The 16767-nt window shown below is 40.3% G+C and overlaps 1 protein-coding gene and 1 pseudogene across 1 annotated transcript; both read left to right on the plus strand.

Moving 5' to 3' along the window:
- Positions 1 to 418: 418 nt before the first annotated feature.
- Positions 419 to 4568, plus strand: LOC104443118 (annotated as a pseudogene).
- An 8188-nt stretch (positions 4569 to 12756) lies between these two features.
- Positions 12757 to 16151, plus strand: LOC120292955 (1-aminocyclopropane-1-carboxylate synthase-like). The gene is made up of 4 exons (XM_039311551.1): positions 12757 to 13311; positions 13427 to 13558; positions 13697 to 13857; positions 15020 to 16151. The coding sequence occupies exons 1-4, from the start codon at positions 13141 to 13143 to the stop codon at positions 16014 to 16016; spliced, it is 1461 nt and encodes a 486-aa protein (XP_039167485.1). The 5' UTR covers positions 12757 to 13140; the 3' UTR covers positions 16017 to 16151.
- The last annotated feature ends 616 nt before the right edge of the window (positions 16152 to 16767 follow it).

Raw genomic sequence — 16767 nt, forward strand, 5'->3', positions numbered from 1 at the left:
TACCAAAACCCAGCCCACGGTTTGGTCAATTCGGAGCTGTTGAGTAAGCAACTTGATGGCCTCACCATATCCTCCTCAGCTGCCCAACCAGCCCGATCTCTGCACGTGATGGAAGACCATTATTGGTACTGCAAGTGGACAAACATTGGTCACGGATAAGCTGTTGAAGGCACGGGAAAATCGCACCAAATCCGGACACTCAACAGCTGCAGAAGTCGAAAAATTGGCTTAAGTCAGAGAGTGGGTGAACTAGCTTATTTGGCAGGCTCGGTAGGTGGAAAAAAAGCTGACCAAGAGATTGATGAATTCAGGGGATAAGATCTACGAAGCAAGCCCTTTCGATGGACGAGAGAGAGGAGAGGAGAAGGAGAGGAGAGAGCTCACGGCCGTCCCCCAAACAGGTCCTCAGAAGCAACTCCAGAAAATCGAAAACCCAGAAATTTCAGATGAACCTTTAGAGAGAAAAGTGAAGTTTTCACAAACTTTCAGCCAAAATTAGCCAAAACCTTAAACTCGAGAGTGAAACTTCACTCAAAGATATTTTCATCCATAGGTCACACGTCCCAAATGGAGTTCGAGAAGGTCTCCTAAAGCCCCCCGAAAACCACCCTCCCAATAGGCCAAGAAAGTCCGAAAAATTTTCTAGGTGTTGAGCCTGGTCGGTCACAAGTGAAGGAAAGCGAGTGTTTTTTGAGCAAGTTGAGAGACAAATGAGGAAGGACATGACTTACAAGACAAACTAGAATACATATAGTTTGGGTTTGTTTGAATTTGGCCAACAAAAGAGGTCCTGAAGCTTGATTTTGGAGGTTAATAACAACCTTCGTTATCAATTCTTTCTTTGCAGATCTTGTTTTCCAGTTGAAGAAGCCAACTTCCACGTGCCTCCCGAGGATACGTTCTTGGTTTCCTCAGCCAAGAACCACTTGCAAAAGAAACTAGGAAGCAAGGTAAGTATCCTGTATTTTTGTTCGAGTTTGAACATGTTTTAGTAGTGAAAAATCAAGAGGAAAACTAGTCCAAGAAACTGATTTTAAGGCTGGAATTTTTCTAAGTGTTGAAATCTCTTCAAGAGTTTTGCATGTGTGCTTTTTGGAGAGGTTGTTTTGATGTATTCAGTTGGTTATTCTCTATGATGTTTGTTGCATTTGATAGCTCATGTTACCTACTTTCACTCAGATCAAGTAATGTTTCCCTTAGATCTCGTATGTGATGGGTGTCGAGGCTTGAATATGAGCATGCAACATGTTTGCTTGACTTGGGTTCAAACCCAGATTTGCAAAATCAGCTCAAACCTGCATATTTGAGACCGATTTCAACTTAGTTCTTTTGTGTTTTAAGCTATGATTTCTATCTAATCTTGCTCCTTGCATGTGGTAGTATAATCTTGATACTTTAGTTTCACATGAGATTGCTTATGGGTTGAGATTGAAGGCCGCAAACATGGCCCGAGGAAGCTAGTTTGGGGTGATTTGATGCACGCTAAGTGTTCAACGAAATGCGCAAACCAAGTTTCGATCTTGAAACGGTTGATTTGAGCTCGGTTATTGTGATATTTATGTGCTGTGTTGTTCAATATTAGCATATATCGGTTTAGGAAATTATTATTTTTATTTAAAAAATAAATAAAAATCCAAAAATTTCAAAAAAATATAAAAGTGATAGATGGTATCAAATTAAGGCAAAAATGGCATCTATGAAATTTTCCTAATTTTAAAAGGTCATTTTCCTAATTTAATGCTATTTTAGTATTTTATGATCATTTTTGTAAATAATCCATTTTGCATAGATTAAAATTATCTAGAGTAATTTCATGCATATTTAAATTTCCATTTCGCTCACGGGGGTCCTGTCCCGGGGCGTGATAACAAGGCCATGTAATATTATTTGCCCGACTTGTATCGGGTCTTTATTTTCCGTATTACTTTCAAGTCCTTTCAATTTCTTGGATGTTTATTTACCGTACCACTTTTCAATAATTTGAGTGTAAATTTCTTTTCTAAATTATGTTAGGATTAGTCTAGACATTAAAAAAGAAAAACCTACAAAAACATTTGCATGGACACTTAGCGGTTTCATAAAGATTATAATTGGTAATCAAAATTGTGTGGCCATTTAGATTAAAACCTTCAAGTTTAGTGGTACCGCAAGGGCGCTAATAGAAACATTGGCGTAAACAAGTCCCCGTTCCTAGAAATCTCTGGTTGTGTAGGAATTGAGACAACACTCCCGTGTCTTGATTGGTTTCTAGCCAACCCCAATAAGCTAGTGGCGACTCCTAGAAATACATAGGTTGTTAAGAACTAAAAAAAAATCCAACGTCGCGCAAAGTATGGACTTGGGAGAGCCCGCGCCTAGTCTAGGGCCGTTGATCCGCCTCTTTAGGCAAATACCCCTAAATCTTCTTTCTTTTCCCCCGGACGGAAGAAAAGAGGTCGTGACAGGGATTTCCCTGTTAGCGGAAGTTTATATTGGAAATTATATCATAAGCAGGTCTATAAGGATGCAAGCCAGCTTTCATTCCCATTGAGCAGAACACTAAGTTGACTAAATAAAACAAAATAATTTTTTGCAGATTTGATCGAGATTTGTGTTGGAGGACTGGAGCACGAGTTCTTTCCATGGTCTGTCACAGCTTTAACAATTTCAAGGTCACGAGGAAGGCTTTGGAAGATGCATACGCAAAAGCTGTTGAGGCGAACATCAACGTAAAAGGGTTGCTCATAACCGATCCATCAAACCCACTAGGGACCGTCTTAGACCGAGACAACGTTGAGAGAAGCCATGAGCTTCATCAACGAGAAGAACATCCACCTCATTTGCGATGAGATACATGCTGCTACAGTCTTACGTCAGCCGGATTTCATAAGCATCGCAGAGATAATCGAGGAAGATCAAGAATACTATCGCAACCTCATGCATATAATTTATAGCCTCTCAAAAGATATGGGTTTCCCTGGCTTCAGGGTTGGGATTGTGTATTCATACAATGATGCCATGGTGGAGTGCCGCCGGAAGATGTCCAGCTTCGGTCTAGTATCCTCCCAAACTCAGTACCAAATTGCATCCATGTTATTGGACGATCAGTTCATCGGGAAATTCCTGTTGGAGAGTGCGGGGAGGTTAGCCACAAGGCATAAGGATTTCACTGACAGACTTCGTCAGTAGGCATCAAGTGCTTGAACGGCAATGCAGGTCTCTTGTTATGGATGGATTTGAGGCGGCTCCTGATGGAGAGCACCGTAGAGGCAGAGACGGCTCTGTGGCAGGTCATAATTAACGATGTCAAGCTCAATGTCTCACCGGGTTCTTCCTTTCACTGTTTAGAGCCAAGATGGTTCAGAGTTTGCATTGCCAACATGAATGAGAAGACCATGAAGGTCGCTTTAGCACAAATCCGAGAGTTTGTGCTGAGGAATGGCGATAAGCTGAACAGGAAGGAGAAGTGCTGGCAGAGCAACCTAAGGCTTAGAGTCCCGTTCTGCACCCAGTAACAAGGTAATAGTCCTAAGCTACTTTTGAGCTTTTTTTATTTTTTATTTTGATAACCCGGACTCCCGCACTGGCCGCACTACAAGGGTCCAACCGGTCAAGCACCAACCGGAGGAGAACTAGCCCAGCTCCACAGACTAGCCTCCATGTAAGTCAAGGATATTGTAAGATGAAGGGCAGAGAGACTCGAATTTGGGTCAATCGCCCACAAGCCCGTGCACTTACCACTCCACCAACCCCATGGAGGCTTCTAGTTTTTTTATTTTTCCTACCAAAAGAATGTTTGATCCTGTCTACTAAGCACATAAGGATTCCAAATTCCCTATTTACATATGGACAGCTTTGAATTTAACAGGAAAAATGCAATAATTTTTCTTGTTTGTAGAATCACGCGATTGTCGCCTTCAAGTTCTGGCTCGAACCAGTGGTGGTTGATGGGCGAGTGAGGGAACATGATGCACGGCGACCTCACCACATCGTCCATTCTTCGGAAGGAGATTCTGAACCTTAGGTGGCTCTGCCAGCACTTTTCCTTTCTATTCAGCTTATCGCCATTCCTCAGCACAAACTCTCGGATTCGTGTTAAGGCGACCTTCATGGTCTCCTCGTTCATGTTGGCAACGCAAACTCTGAACCATCCTGGCTCTGAACAGCGAAAGGAAGAACGTGGCGAGACATTAAGCTTGACATCGTTAATTATGACTCGCCACAGAGCCGTCTCTGCCTCTACGGTGCTCTCCCTCAGGAACCCCCTCAAATCCATCCATAACAAGAGACCCGCATTTGCTCAGATGGTGACCTTGTGATCAACCGCATATCACCTTTTGTAGCTGTATTAGCAAGTATGGTTCTGCAGTCCCCAAGATATTGTTACACTGATGTTGGCCAAATTGAAGTCCTAATTACAAGAGAGAAGCTGATATCGGGACGACATGCATGGATTTTATGGGACCCCACCAATTTTGCCCAAGATGTTTCTTCTTCGCATAGTTTATTTTTAGATCGGTTTGGTTTGGAAAGATTCGTGATTGATTAGTGATTGTCAATGAAGTAAATGACGATTCTCATTTTGTTAATTCTTTTTAATAATTTTTTCTTATCCAATAATATCCAACCCCTTCTTCCAGATTTTTTATCCAGCATTTTATCTGAATATATCCTAATTTATTCAGTCCGGAGAACATTTCCAAACATGAGATAGAATATGAGCTCAAATTCAGACTACCAAATACCTCAAGCGTTGGCCAAATCGGTGGCTTTGTGACAGAAGTACATTTTGACAGGCTTTCCCCTAGTAACATAACCAACTTGCGGCTGATGGGGCTTTTGACTCTGACCATGCTTGATCGAAATTTGAATTTTAACCGTGATTTTGACTGGCTCGAGTCTGGAAGTACTATTCCAAAATTGTTAAAACTTTCAAAAATGTTGAATTGTAAAATCTTCAACTTCATTTCCAGTTCTTTTATCACCACCCCATTTTGGAACTTGATCTGTAACTGAGCAAATGACGGAAGCTTCTGCCGGACTCGGTCATCAATCGGCTCAGCTTAGGGGTAATATCGCCATCGCTGTCCTTCGAGGGAACGTTATTTTCCAAGGCAAGGATAAGAGCATTGACGATTGTCGTCTTCTTTTCATCCTGTGGTCCGGCAAAGCACAAATCAAACTAGGACATGGTTTCGTTTCTTAACGGTCAGTGCCAAGAGAAAGACGAAGGGCCAAGAGAAAGACGGGGAACTCACGGAAGGGTTGGAGGGATCGGAGGGCCTGAAATGGCTGTAGTTGTGAGGATCGAACAACGGCAAGTCGCCCAAGATAGAACCCATGAAAGAGTGAATGCAGAACCTCTGCACAGTGCTCCCCCCTCGAATCCACAGAGAGAGAGAGAGAGAGAGAGAGAGAGAGGATGGCCTCAAATTCTAGAATCAGCCTCGCTGCTGGTGCTGGAGTTGCCTGGAAACAGGACGGTCGTGGATGACCTTACGACGAAAGCTCATTAATATGCCCCCGACACGAGACGCTACGAAAGTATAGACACAAATCTATGGACGAAGAAATAATCGGTCGTGAAAACATGAAGCCGTAATACCACCGAAAACTCCAAATCCGTGATCCTGAACTTCCTTTGGATCCTTTGTATTTGGTTAAGAAGTAACCTCACCCAAAAAAGCGGAACTTGCACTCTTACGAGAGCTTCTATGACATGTCTATTTGATATTCAAGATATATTAGGTCTGTCCATTTGCTCAAATGATTTTTTTTTTTTAAATTTTTATCAGTCCTACCATTTTCCTACTATTTTCTTATTTTAATTCTCACATTTTCTTATTTTAATTCTCACTCTTAAATTTTTGACGTACTTCATTACAAAGCGTGTGAGTCAAAACTTATATATGAAACTAAATTATCCCCCTTCTCGCATGAGAAGGGAGACGTGAGGAGTTCAACACCCCTTGCCCTTGTGAGTTCGAGATCCCATGAGAGGGTTTGTCCCACAAACTCACACATTCACCCTTTCCTTGGGGGGAAATGAATTAATTGGCCCATTAAGGGTAGAAGCCATGGCAGCCCACGGCTGATGTGCCAGCCATGGAGGAATGAGATTAGTCTCTATATTAATGTGGTGCTGGCGGTGGGGGTCGGGTGTTGGCGAAGCCGGAGCTTGGTCCGGCCAAGGACAACGTCACCGCTCGACCAGGGCTGGCCTCCGTTGGGCCGGCTATTTGAGAAAGTAAAGGTTGGGTTGGGGGCTTGTAGGGCTGGGCTTCAGGCTGGTTTTGGGCTGGCCCCAAACAAAGAAACAAGAGGGCTTTTAGGGGAACTGGGCTTTGAGTGAACCAAACTCAGCATAAGAGCCCGTCTCGTTTCTATTAAAGAAAAAGTAAAAAATTATAATTTTTTAAATTGGAAATTAAAAAAAGTAGAAATCTGGTTAGGAAAGTAATCCTATTTAGGATGTTAGATTTTAGTCCTAGAATTAGTCTAGTTTCTTTTAATTACATACATACTTGATTTTGGGAAAAAAAAAAAAAAAAAAAAAAAAAAATTCCCAAGGAGGAGAGGTTGTAGCCTAGTGGCCAACCAATTGTTTCTTGATTCCCAAGGTCAATAGGCCTAATTGCATGTTAAATGTAGCCTGCATGTGTTTGATTAGATGAATGTTTGGTCTAACATGTATCAGCAGGTATATTAGTGGGTTTGATTAGCTTTAATTAGTGATTAGCGAGTTAGTCTTCTGCTTTTGTGAACACAAGTGGGCGCTTATTATGACCAATCTTAATCAACGAATGCCCAGTGGATTGGGAGATGGCTTGGGATAATCGAATTGCATGATTAATTCCAAAGCCGACCCCAAGGCAAATTGAATTTTGAATTGCAATGAACTTTGCTGATCTCTTGTTCTGATTGATGGCATGCTTTGATCGATGGTGAATGGACGGACGAGTACCGAAACCTTGAGAGGCAACTGAGCTTACTGGATTCCAACATTGCATTGCGTTTTCTTCTCTCGCTCTTAGATAATTACTTTCAAGTTTATTTATCACATTTATTTTTTAGTGGCTAGTTTACTTTTTCACATCACTTCTCAATAAATTGTATGTTAATTTCTTTTCTAGATTAGGCTCAATCTAGTTTAAACTTTGATAAGAGTAACTATGCAAAAATAATTGCATGAACACTTGAGGACTTTGAAAGATCTTTGTGATCGTAATCGCCCTAATCAAGAGTATGTGACTATTTTAATTGAACAACCAACAAGTTAATTACCAAAAGGATGCTAATAGAAATATTAGTGCAATCAAACTCTCATGCTTAGAATCTCTAGTTTCGTAGAAATTGAAACCAAGTTCTCATTTTTATTTTTTTTTACTTCGATTTGTTTCTAGTCGACTCTAAATAGCTAGTGGTGATTGCTTGAAATACTTAGGTTTATAAGAACTCAAAAGAAATCTCATGTGACGTAAGATATGGACTCGGGAGAGTTCATGCTCTTGATCGACAATCCTTCTTTTGGGCAATGGAAAATATGACATATTTGAACGGTCTTTTCAAATGAGCCATTATGGTTGTTTCTTGAGTAAATACCTTAAACCTATTCGTCGAGGGTGGACCTTTGAAAGGTAGGTGATGAATATGATAAAGAGGATAGCAAAGACATCGAGTCAAAAGAGGATGCAGGTTGCTGGTTCTTTAGGACTTTTTTGGGACGAAAAAAGCTCCAAACAAATGGTACGTTACTTCTTCTCTGTGGCCATCTTTACATCTATGTAAACAACGCATGACTTAGTTCTTTCGGCCATGTTCGTTCCTCAGGTCTTCTCATTTGTTCTAGTCTTGGTTCATTTGCTTTAACTTCGTCGTAGCATGCTTTGGCACCTTGATGACCTGCTATGCAGAGGTCGTGGTCTACGGTGGTGCGTCTGCCGCTAGAGGGCGAGCATCCGGTGGCCACCACTCTCTTTGCACAGGATCTTAAAGTAAAAAGAGCCCACTAAAAATGAAGATTTCATTTCTCGGCTTGCTCTTTTCTAGTCCCTTTCTCTTGGATGTGCATTTATTTAACCTTTAGAGAGTCAAAATGTGTTGGTGCAACAAAAAAGACAAAAACTTTACCTTGTGTTTGTTGTTTTTTCTCGGTACATTTACCTCTTTACTAGTAAAATTCATTTTCTTCTCTAAAAGTAACATATAGTGATCCGTCTCTTTAATTAGTCCAGCGTACATCAAATAATCCACCAGAAAGCTGCTCACTTCTTGCCCCTCTCCCTTAAATTTTCCCTCTTTCTCTCTCTTTTCTTGGAGCCAACAAGAAGGAAAAGAAGCTTAGGTGTGTATGTTACTCTTAGCATCTTTCTCTTCTTCCCCTCTTGACCAAAAGATCTGCACACTTTTGCCTGAGAAGCATCTGCATTCCCCTCCCCCGCCCCAAAAAAAAAAAAAAAAAGAAAGGTCAACGCATCTCATAGCTTTTATTTTATTTTATTTTATTTTATTTTATTTTATGACTTTTCTCCTTTTCCAGTAGCATCAAGAACCATAAGCAAAACATCCGAAGCGTAGTGGCCGGTGATGACCTCCATGAGGTCACTATGATATCTGATGGCAAGCGTAATTAGTTCTTTCATAAAGGTGAGAACATTGTCATTGCTAATGATGTCGGCAATGACTCTTGGCATTGACTCTAATGAAGAGGAGAGCAAAGACTTCACGTATGATGAAAATGTATAAAAAATTGTATGGACACTTACCAAATAAGAACTTTAGAACTCATAATTGGATAAAACATCAAGACTCATAATTGGATAAGAAAAGTGTGGACATTTTAGTTAAAAAAGTATTCAAGTTTATATACCAAAAGGGCACTAGTTAAATATTAGTATAATTAAATTCCCAACCCTAAATCTGTGATTGTATGAGAAGTGAAATATCATTACATATTTCACTTGATTTTTAGCCAACTCCAATAAGTTATTTGTGACTTCCCATATAAAATTTCCATAGGTTAATCAAATTAAAATGTAAATCTCTATGTCGCGCGAAATAAGGAATTTACGCCAAGTGAGAATCATTGGTTTCCAACTCAACATTACTTCCAAACCTATCCTTTCCTCTAACGCTTGTGTTGGGAGGGTCACGATAAAAGTTACAAAAGTCCAAGGGACGGTACCAGTGTCTCAGGGTTTGGAGCTTTTGGGACTCAGGTATTTGGGGTCATGTTCAATTCTGTTTTTTTTTTTTTTTTTTTTGGTGAAGGTCATGTTCAATTCTGTTTCATACCAAACAAATGGAGAAAAACATACGTCAGCACATACGTCATCCTATAGTTCCTGTCGGTGATGTGGAAGGTACTTCCCATTAAATCCGTCTGGACCAGAAAAACTGAATGCGCCTAACTTTTTTCTTTTTTTGGTCGTAACAATGCGGCTAATTTGGAAAACAGCATTTTCAACGTCTTCCATGGCCCCCTCATCTATTTAGTACTATTTCATTTCATCAGGTGCCAAGCTGGGAATTTTATCTAATACCGGAAGGAAGTCCCCAGGCCCTAAAATTTGATTTAGGCTCTTGAAAAAATCTGTAGTCATCTGGTGCAATAGACCTTCATCTCGGAACCGAGATCCATCTTCAGTTTTTAGCATTACATTTTGAATTATATGTAAATAAGCATTTTCCGGATGAGGGCTCAAGATGAAACAAAAAAATTAATAAAAAGATTATTCAAATCAGGTTTGGTGTATATTTCGCGCGCAAGTTGAGGCAAAATCCAATCTTACACTTGGTTCGGCCCAAGTTCATGTATCCGAGCCCGATATCTTTTCCTTATCGTGACCAAGCTAGTATAATGAACCCATTAATAAAATGAGTAAAATAACTCAAGTGATATGAAATATGAAAAAGCATGAAAAATAAGTTTTTTGAAATGCTTTTCTACCAACAAAGCCCGAGACTACTTAGAGAGAAATGAAATTATCACCTGCAATTTATCAAATGGTATTGTCGTGGAAATCGTAGTGTGAATTGTTGCAGCAAATATTCACGATTTTGATTCTCGTTTGGGCGGAGAGAGTTCGTGTAGGATCCGAACTTCTCATCCCTCCACTGGTACGAGTCCTCCTTCTACACCTGACTTTGACGAAAAATCGTAACTTTAAGAACAGAACTGAACCGGTCAAAAGGGAGACCAAGAATGATCCGACCACCAGATGAGAGCTCACCTAGGAAATGAATGTTGTTTAGATGACTATTGTCGTGTTTTTTTCCTTTCGCGTGGTCCAAAGTTCGCTTCCTTCGTAGGCAGACATGTTAGGTTTGTTGGGTCGAAGAATTTCCTCTGCCATCGCAACCAGACCAGTCTAGAAATGTGCGATTCAACCGCTTATAACACGAGGTGGTGAGGGATGGACTTTCGAATTCCTGGTCTGCCATCATTTTGTTTACGTTTACTTTGATTTTGTGCGCACATTTCATGTGTGCAAGTGCCAAAATAATGATATACATTTGTCAAGTCTTTAAAGGAGGTGGGCATTCCACCAAAAAAAAAAACAAAAAGAGGAGGTGGGCTTGCGCTTGGGTGCTAGATGGAGAGATAATACCATGAAAGATTCTTATGTTTTTTGTCAGAAATTTAAAATTATCCATTTATCTTTTTTTATTAAAATAATTATTATACTTCTTAAAGATATCTATCCATCGTTCTCGAGTATGGATTTTGATGAGATGGACATAACAATGTCACGTGATGCTGATCTAGAAATCTTTTGATTTCACCTGGAATTTTTTTTTTTTTTTGATATGATTTTTTTATTATGCCAACTTGATGTGGAATTTTTCAAGATCATGCTCATTGACCACCTCAAAGCCTTCGTAAGAGCAACCATATGGCCTGTGACTACAGCCGGAGGTAATAGCGACCGCTACCCCTCTTTAGCCATACATCTTAAATTTTATGTTTCAAGATTTGGTTACATTATTTAAAATTTCAAGGGGGATAAATTTTTGGGAACTTTTACATTCTTATGAAAAAAAAAAAAAAAAAGAATGGAAATTGCTATGATCCCATAGACATAAGGACAGAATATAGTTCCCTTTAAGTTACAGGAAGGGCGGTGAACATTCAATCTTTTTCCACGTAGATTTCCATTGGTGATCGTGGCCTTTTCTGCTGAAAGCGTGGTGCATATGAATCAGAAGTTTCTCTTCCAACGTGAAAATCTTCGAGTGCACCGTGGTACATAAGAACAATGTGACAATTCGTTCCCCACCGAGTAAAGGGATTGGTGGAAGCCAAATTTGATACGATCCTCAAACATGCATCTTCATTGCTAGGAAAAACACTCGCACAAAATTATATCATAAGGACTTATTCGTATAACACCAAGCATTATATACAAGCAAGGGAAATCGAATACTATTTCAATAAGACTTTCTAATATTACCAATTTAATCCTACACATTTGTGTAAAATCAATTGGTCCTAAACCTCTCCACTTGTAGTAAAAATTAGTCGAAAGGACGAATACTATTTCAATAAGACTTTCTAATATTACCAATTTAATCCTACACATTTGTGTAAAATGCAAATGTGGTTCTTTTAATCAATTTTTGCCGAAAACCGCCGACATATTGACGTGCCACGTATGATGACCGGTGATGAGTGAATCATCATCCACTTGTAGTAAAAATTAGTCGAAAGGACTATATTGGAATTTCTTACAAAGATTTATTAAAAAAAAACTAAATTAACAAAATTGAAAATTTATGATTGAATTGACATCCGCTTACAATAAGTTTATGGCTGATTAGAGACCATACAAATTTTTTTTCAAAAGGATCCACTTTTAGACAAAAGAAAAACCGTTTGATAAACTTTTTTTGTTTCTTTTAATTTTTTAATAAAATATTTTTTCATTTATTATTTTTTATCTCTTAAAAAATAAATGAATCAAAAATTGTTTCTTCAAAAAATATTTTCGTTCTTTTTTGAGTTTGAACCATATGCTTAAGTGTCTAAATGAATCGAAAAAAGAACCATATGCTTAAGTGTTCATGATAATTGGAATTCGTTTTCCAAATTCAACTACATCTTCACCACTATCCCCGACTTCTAGTTGCCTAGAGCCAAGACCCGATATGTTAGGGCCCATTCATTAGGGTCCTAGGTGCTCACACCGGGTTCTCGAGCTCGTTCATCGAGGTCTCCAATTTAGGCATACGGTTTGAGACTAGATTGTAAGGTCCAAGGTTTGTCCCTCAAGGTCTCGGTGCAAGGTCCCTAGATGGGGTGTCATGGTCTTGGGGTTTTGTGTTAGAGCTGGATTTGTTTGTTGGAAGGTACGTCTTAAGTTTTTCAGTAGCAATTTCCTAGCCAAAAAAAAAAACTTTTCAATAGCAACAATTAAAAATTAATTCTCGCTCATTTGAAAGGTCTATCCAAATTATAGGAGAATGAACCATCATTTCCGAAATTACTTCAATTAAAAAAAAAAAAAAAAAAAGGGGAACATTCCCTGGTAATATACTATTTTCCGGAAGTAAATGCATCCTAAGGTCGACAATCGGAAAAAAGACAAACAGCTAAGTATTGTCGACATCTTGTCGCCCAGTGTCCTCTGGCTACTTGGCAACCTTATGCACAATACAGTAACCTAATTCTCAAAGCATTCATTACACGTGATACAGTAACCCGCGATGCACAAAAACTGTGGAGTTTTCTTCACCGATTTTCTTGGAAGACTCTTCAACACAATCTTCATAATGGACCGCGTGCAAGGCTGCATTTCAGAAGTACTCGCTCGCGCGTTGAAACTCGTGGTCGGAGCAACCATCCAACTCAACCCTTCAAACCGGCCTCGTGGGCCAGAGGATTATTACCAAACTCGGAGTGTACTTAATTTCCAAGAACCTTCCCTTACACTCACTGCTCAGGTCAAGCCCAACGCTTTCGTGTGTGCGCATATCTATATATAATTCCATCTCCGGAGGCAGGGATCACTCAACTTCCTCTCTTGCTCCTCACTACAACAATCTCGTGCTCTTTTCCGGCAAACTCCTCCTTCGTCTTTGTCCATCTTTCTTGCTATTTTATAAGTTACCAAGTCAAAAACCCGAGTCAAAAACCCGACGAGCCTTTTTTCTTTGAAGACGATGGGTTACGTTTCAAGCAACAGAAAGCCACTGTTGTCTCGTAAAGCAACCAACGACGGCCATGCCGAGAACTGTCCCTATTTCGATGGGTGGAAGGCCTACTACAGTGACCCATTTCATGCTACGCAGAATCCCAGTGGTGTCATCCAAATGGGTCTTGCAGAACATCAGGTAAAAGAAAAGGAATAAAAAACGAATTTGCTCGTAGTTCCTCTTTTTCAACGTATGGGTCTTGTGCCGAAAGCTCGGAAAGTGAATTTTTTTTTTTTTTTGCTGCAATATTCAGCTCTGTTTCGACTTGGTTCAAGAATGGCTCGTCAACAACCCAGAAGCCTCCATCTGCACTAAGGAAGGAAAGGACAAGTTCAGGGACATTGCCATCTTTCAGGACTATCATGGCTTGCCCGAGTTCAGAAACGTACGTTTGGGAATCAAATTCATTGTCTCGCTCCTCTTTTTCAGTACCCAAATTCATGCATTACGCCATTAATCGATGTTTGAAAGTAATATGAGAGCTTGACGACGGATAGAATTTTAAAGCCATGATCTTTTGCAGGCTGTGGCGAAGTTCATGGGGAGAGTGAGAGGGGACAAGGTCAAGTTTGATCCCGACCGGATTGTCATGAGCGGAGGAGCCACAGGAGCTCACGAGCTGATCACATTCTGCCTGGCTGATCCTGGCGATGCGTTCTTGGTGCCAACCCCTTACTATCCAGGGTAAGATCTCGCATCATTTTCTGCTTTCTAAGCTAATACATCACGTGCTTAGTTAATATGATAAATGCAAAACTGATGGGATTAGGTGCGCTTCGACTGTTCACATTATTGGAGATTCGACTAGACGGCCGCACCTTCCAACTTAGGCATGGAAAAGATTAAAATAATGCTTGGCTACCACTAGGAAAAAAAATATACCATCCATATGATGCGGCTTAGCGGTGTTCTTTATTAATCACGACACAAAACTGATCTTATTAATAAGAAAATGATTGGGTTGCCTCATTATGCTTGCCATCTATTGGGAATTTTACACCAAATTTAATCTGTGTCCATCTTCAAAGACGGATGTCGGCAATCCTAATAAGATACATTAGATCATTTTCCAGCTGTTTTGCTTCGCTCCATCTCTTTCACAGTATCCATAATACTTCGGCAAGGTCAAAGACCGGCAAGCATTATTGGTCGATATGGCCCGCACTTGATTTAGTCAATGATAACTAGGGGAGCTGAATTAAGACACAGGGCAAGTTGCCTCGAAATTTCATTGTCACCATCCAAACGCTATGGCCGAAAGGACATGCCTTTTTCCTGTGTATTGTCACCTCTGGCTCTTGACAATGATTGAAATCGGGTACCGTTTTGGGAGAATTCTTTACAATGTTGGGACAAAACAGATGAGGCCATTTTTAGAGGCTAAATTTTCCCTGAACAGTAATTCTTGGATACATCTTCCAGGGGACAGATTAGGGCCTTTAGCTATCTCTACTCCTGCAAAAAAAAAAAAATGCTTAATTTAACTGCTTTTTGAGGGTTGTCTAAAGACTGATTATGACTTTCCTTCATCTCAAAGTTAATCTGACCTGTCCACAAATGACCTGGTGAGTGAATCGGGTGAATTTAAAGAATGAAAGCATTGAATAAGGCTTGGTTTTCACGCTAGAGAGTGTTGGGCACGTTTAATACTCAATATGGCATCTCTGTTAATAAGCTTTTGGGATAAAGACTTAAAAGTTTCACATAAGACTGTTATGTTTCTCCAAGAAGAACAAAGAAGGCTGAGTTTGAACATGAATGGTGAAACAGAACCTATATTTTTATGAATGACAACTTGTTTCTTCTCAAGTTAATTGAAAAATAAAACAAAATTATCTTTTTGCAGATTTGATCGAGATTTGTGTTGGAGGACTGAAGCGCGGCTTCTCCCTGTGGTCTGTCACAGCTCTAACAATTTCAAGGTCACCAGGAAAGCTTTGGAAGAAGCATACGCAAAAGCTGTTGAGGCCAATATCACCGTGAAAGGGTTGCTCTTAACCAATCCATCAAACCCACTAGGGACCATCTTAGACCGAGACACGTTGAGAGAAGCCATGAGCTTCATCAACGAGAAGAACATCCACCTCATTTGCGATGAGATATATGCTGCTACAGTCTTTCGTCAGCCTGATTTCATAAGCATCGCAGAGATAATCGAGGAAGATCAAGAATACAATCGCAACCTCGTGCATATAATTTATAGCCTCTCAAAAGATATGGGTTTCCCTGGCTTCAGGGTTGGGATTGTGTATTCATACAATGACGCCGTGGTGGAGTGCAGCCGGAAGATGTCCAGCTTCGGTCTAGTATCCTCCCAAACTCAGTACCTAATTGCATCCATGTTATCGGACGATCAGTTCATTGGGAAATTCCTGTTGGAGAGTGCAGAGAGGTTAGCGACGAGGCATAATGATTTCACTGACGGACTTCGTCAGGTAGGCATCAAGTGCTTGAACGGCAATGCGGGTCTCTTCTTATGGATGGATTTGAGGGGGCTTCTGATGGACAGCACCGTAGAGGCAGAGACGGCTCTGTGGCGGGTCATAATCAACGATGTCAAGCTCAATGTCTCGCCGGGTTCTTCCTTTCACTGCTCAGAGCCAGGATGGTTCAGAGTTTGCATTGCCAACATGAATGAGGAGACCACGAAGCTTGCTTTAGCACGAATCCGAGAGTTTGTGCTGAGGAATGGCAATAAGCCGAACAGGAAGGAGAAGTGCTGGCAGAGCGACCTAAGGCTCAGACTCTCGTTCCGAAGAATGGACGATGTGTTGAGGTCGCCCTGCATTATGTCCCCTCGATCGCCCATCCCTCAATCACCACTGGTTCGAACCAGAACTTAAAGTTGACAATCGCGTGATTCTACAAACGGGCATTTTATTATTAAATTCAAAGCTTTCCAAATGTAAAATAGGGAATTGGATTCATTATTTGCTTGTAACTGGGTGCAGTGCAGAATGCATCCTAATTTTTCTGCACCCCAGTTGTTCATTCTTTCATCAGGCACGGTTCTTTAATTCTTTCCTTCTGTATCATCCCTAAGATGGCCCCTAAGTTGCTCAATAGAGTATAACCAGGAACCCATCAGGATTGACATTTTCAACGATATTCAGACTGTCCTGTTGTTTTCTGGAGAAGGATGTCTGAGTTCCTGTGCATCACAGAGTTTCGTATTCCCTGTGGCCTTTCTGGGTGTTGGTATTTGCGGAAGAGTGTGATTAAGTGTGCGCAAGTGTGTTTTGTATGTGCACTTTCAAGAGGGCTAAGGAAAGAACAATATGGGTAGGAAATGGTTGGACAAAGTAATTATAAGAATATATAAAAAAGAGTGGCAGCAAGGGAACAACAAAAGAAAGCTTTTTTTATTTAGTTGTAGTACAAAGTACAAAGGAAGGGGAGGAGCTTACCTTTTGCTCTGCCTTTCTACGCTCCCCACCTCCTTCCCTATTTATAGGGACACTCCACCGACTTAGACCATCTTCTAGGAGTTTCTTTTACAATTTTTTTATAAGAAAAATAGGCTTTTTAAGGCAAATATCTCTGCCATTTGCAGAGATAATTCCATAGATTCTTCTAGGATTTTCTTGTATTTTC

Source organism: Eucalyptus grandis, chromosome 4, assembly GCF_016545825.1.
Source record: "Eucalyptus grandis isolate ANBG69807.140 chromosome 4, ASM1654582v1, whole genome shotgun sequence".
Classification (NCBI taxonomy): Eukaryota; Viridiplantae; Streptophyta; class Magnoliopsida; order Myrtales; family Myrtaceae; genus Eucalyptus; species Eucalyptus grandis.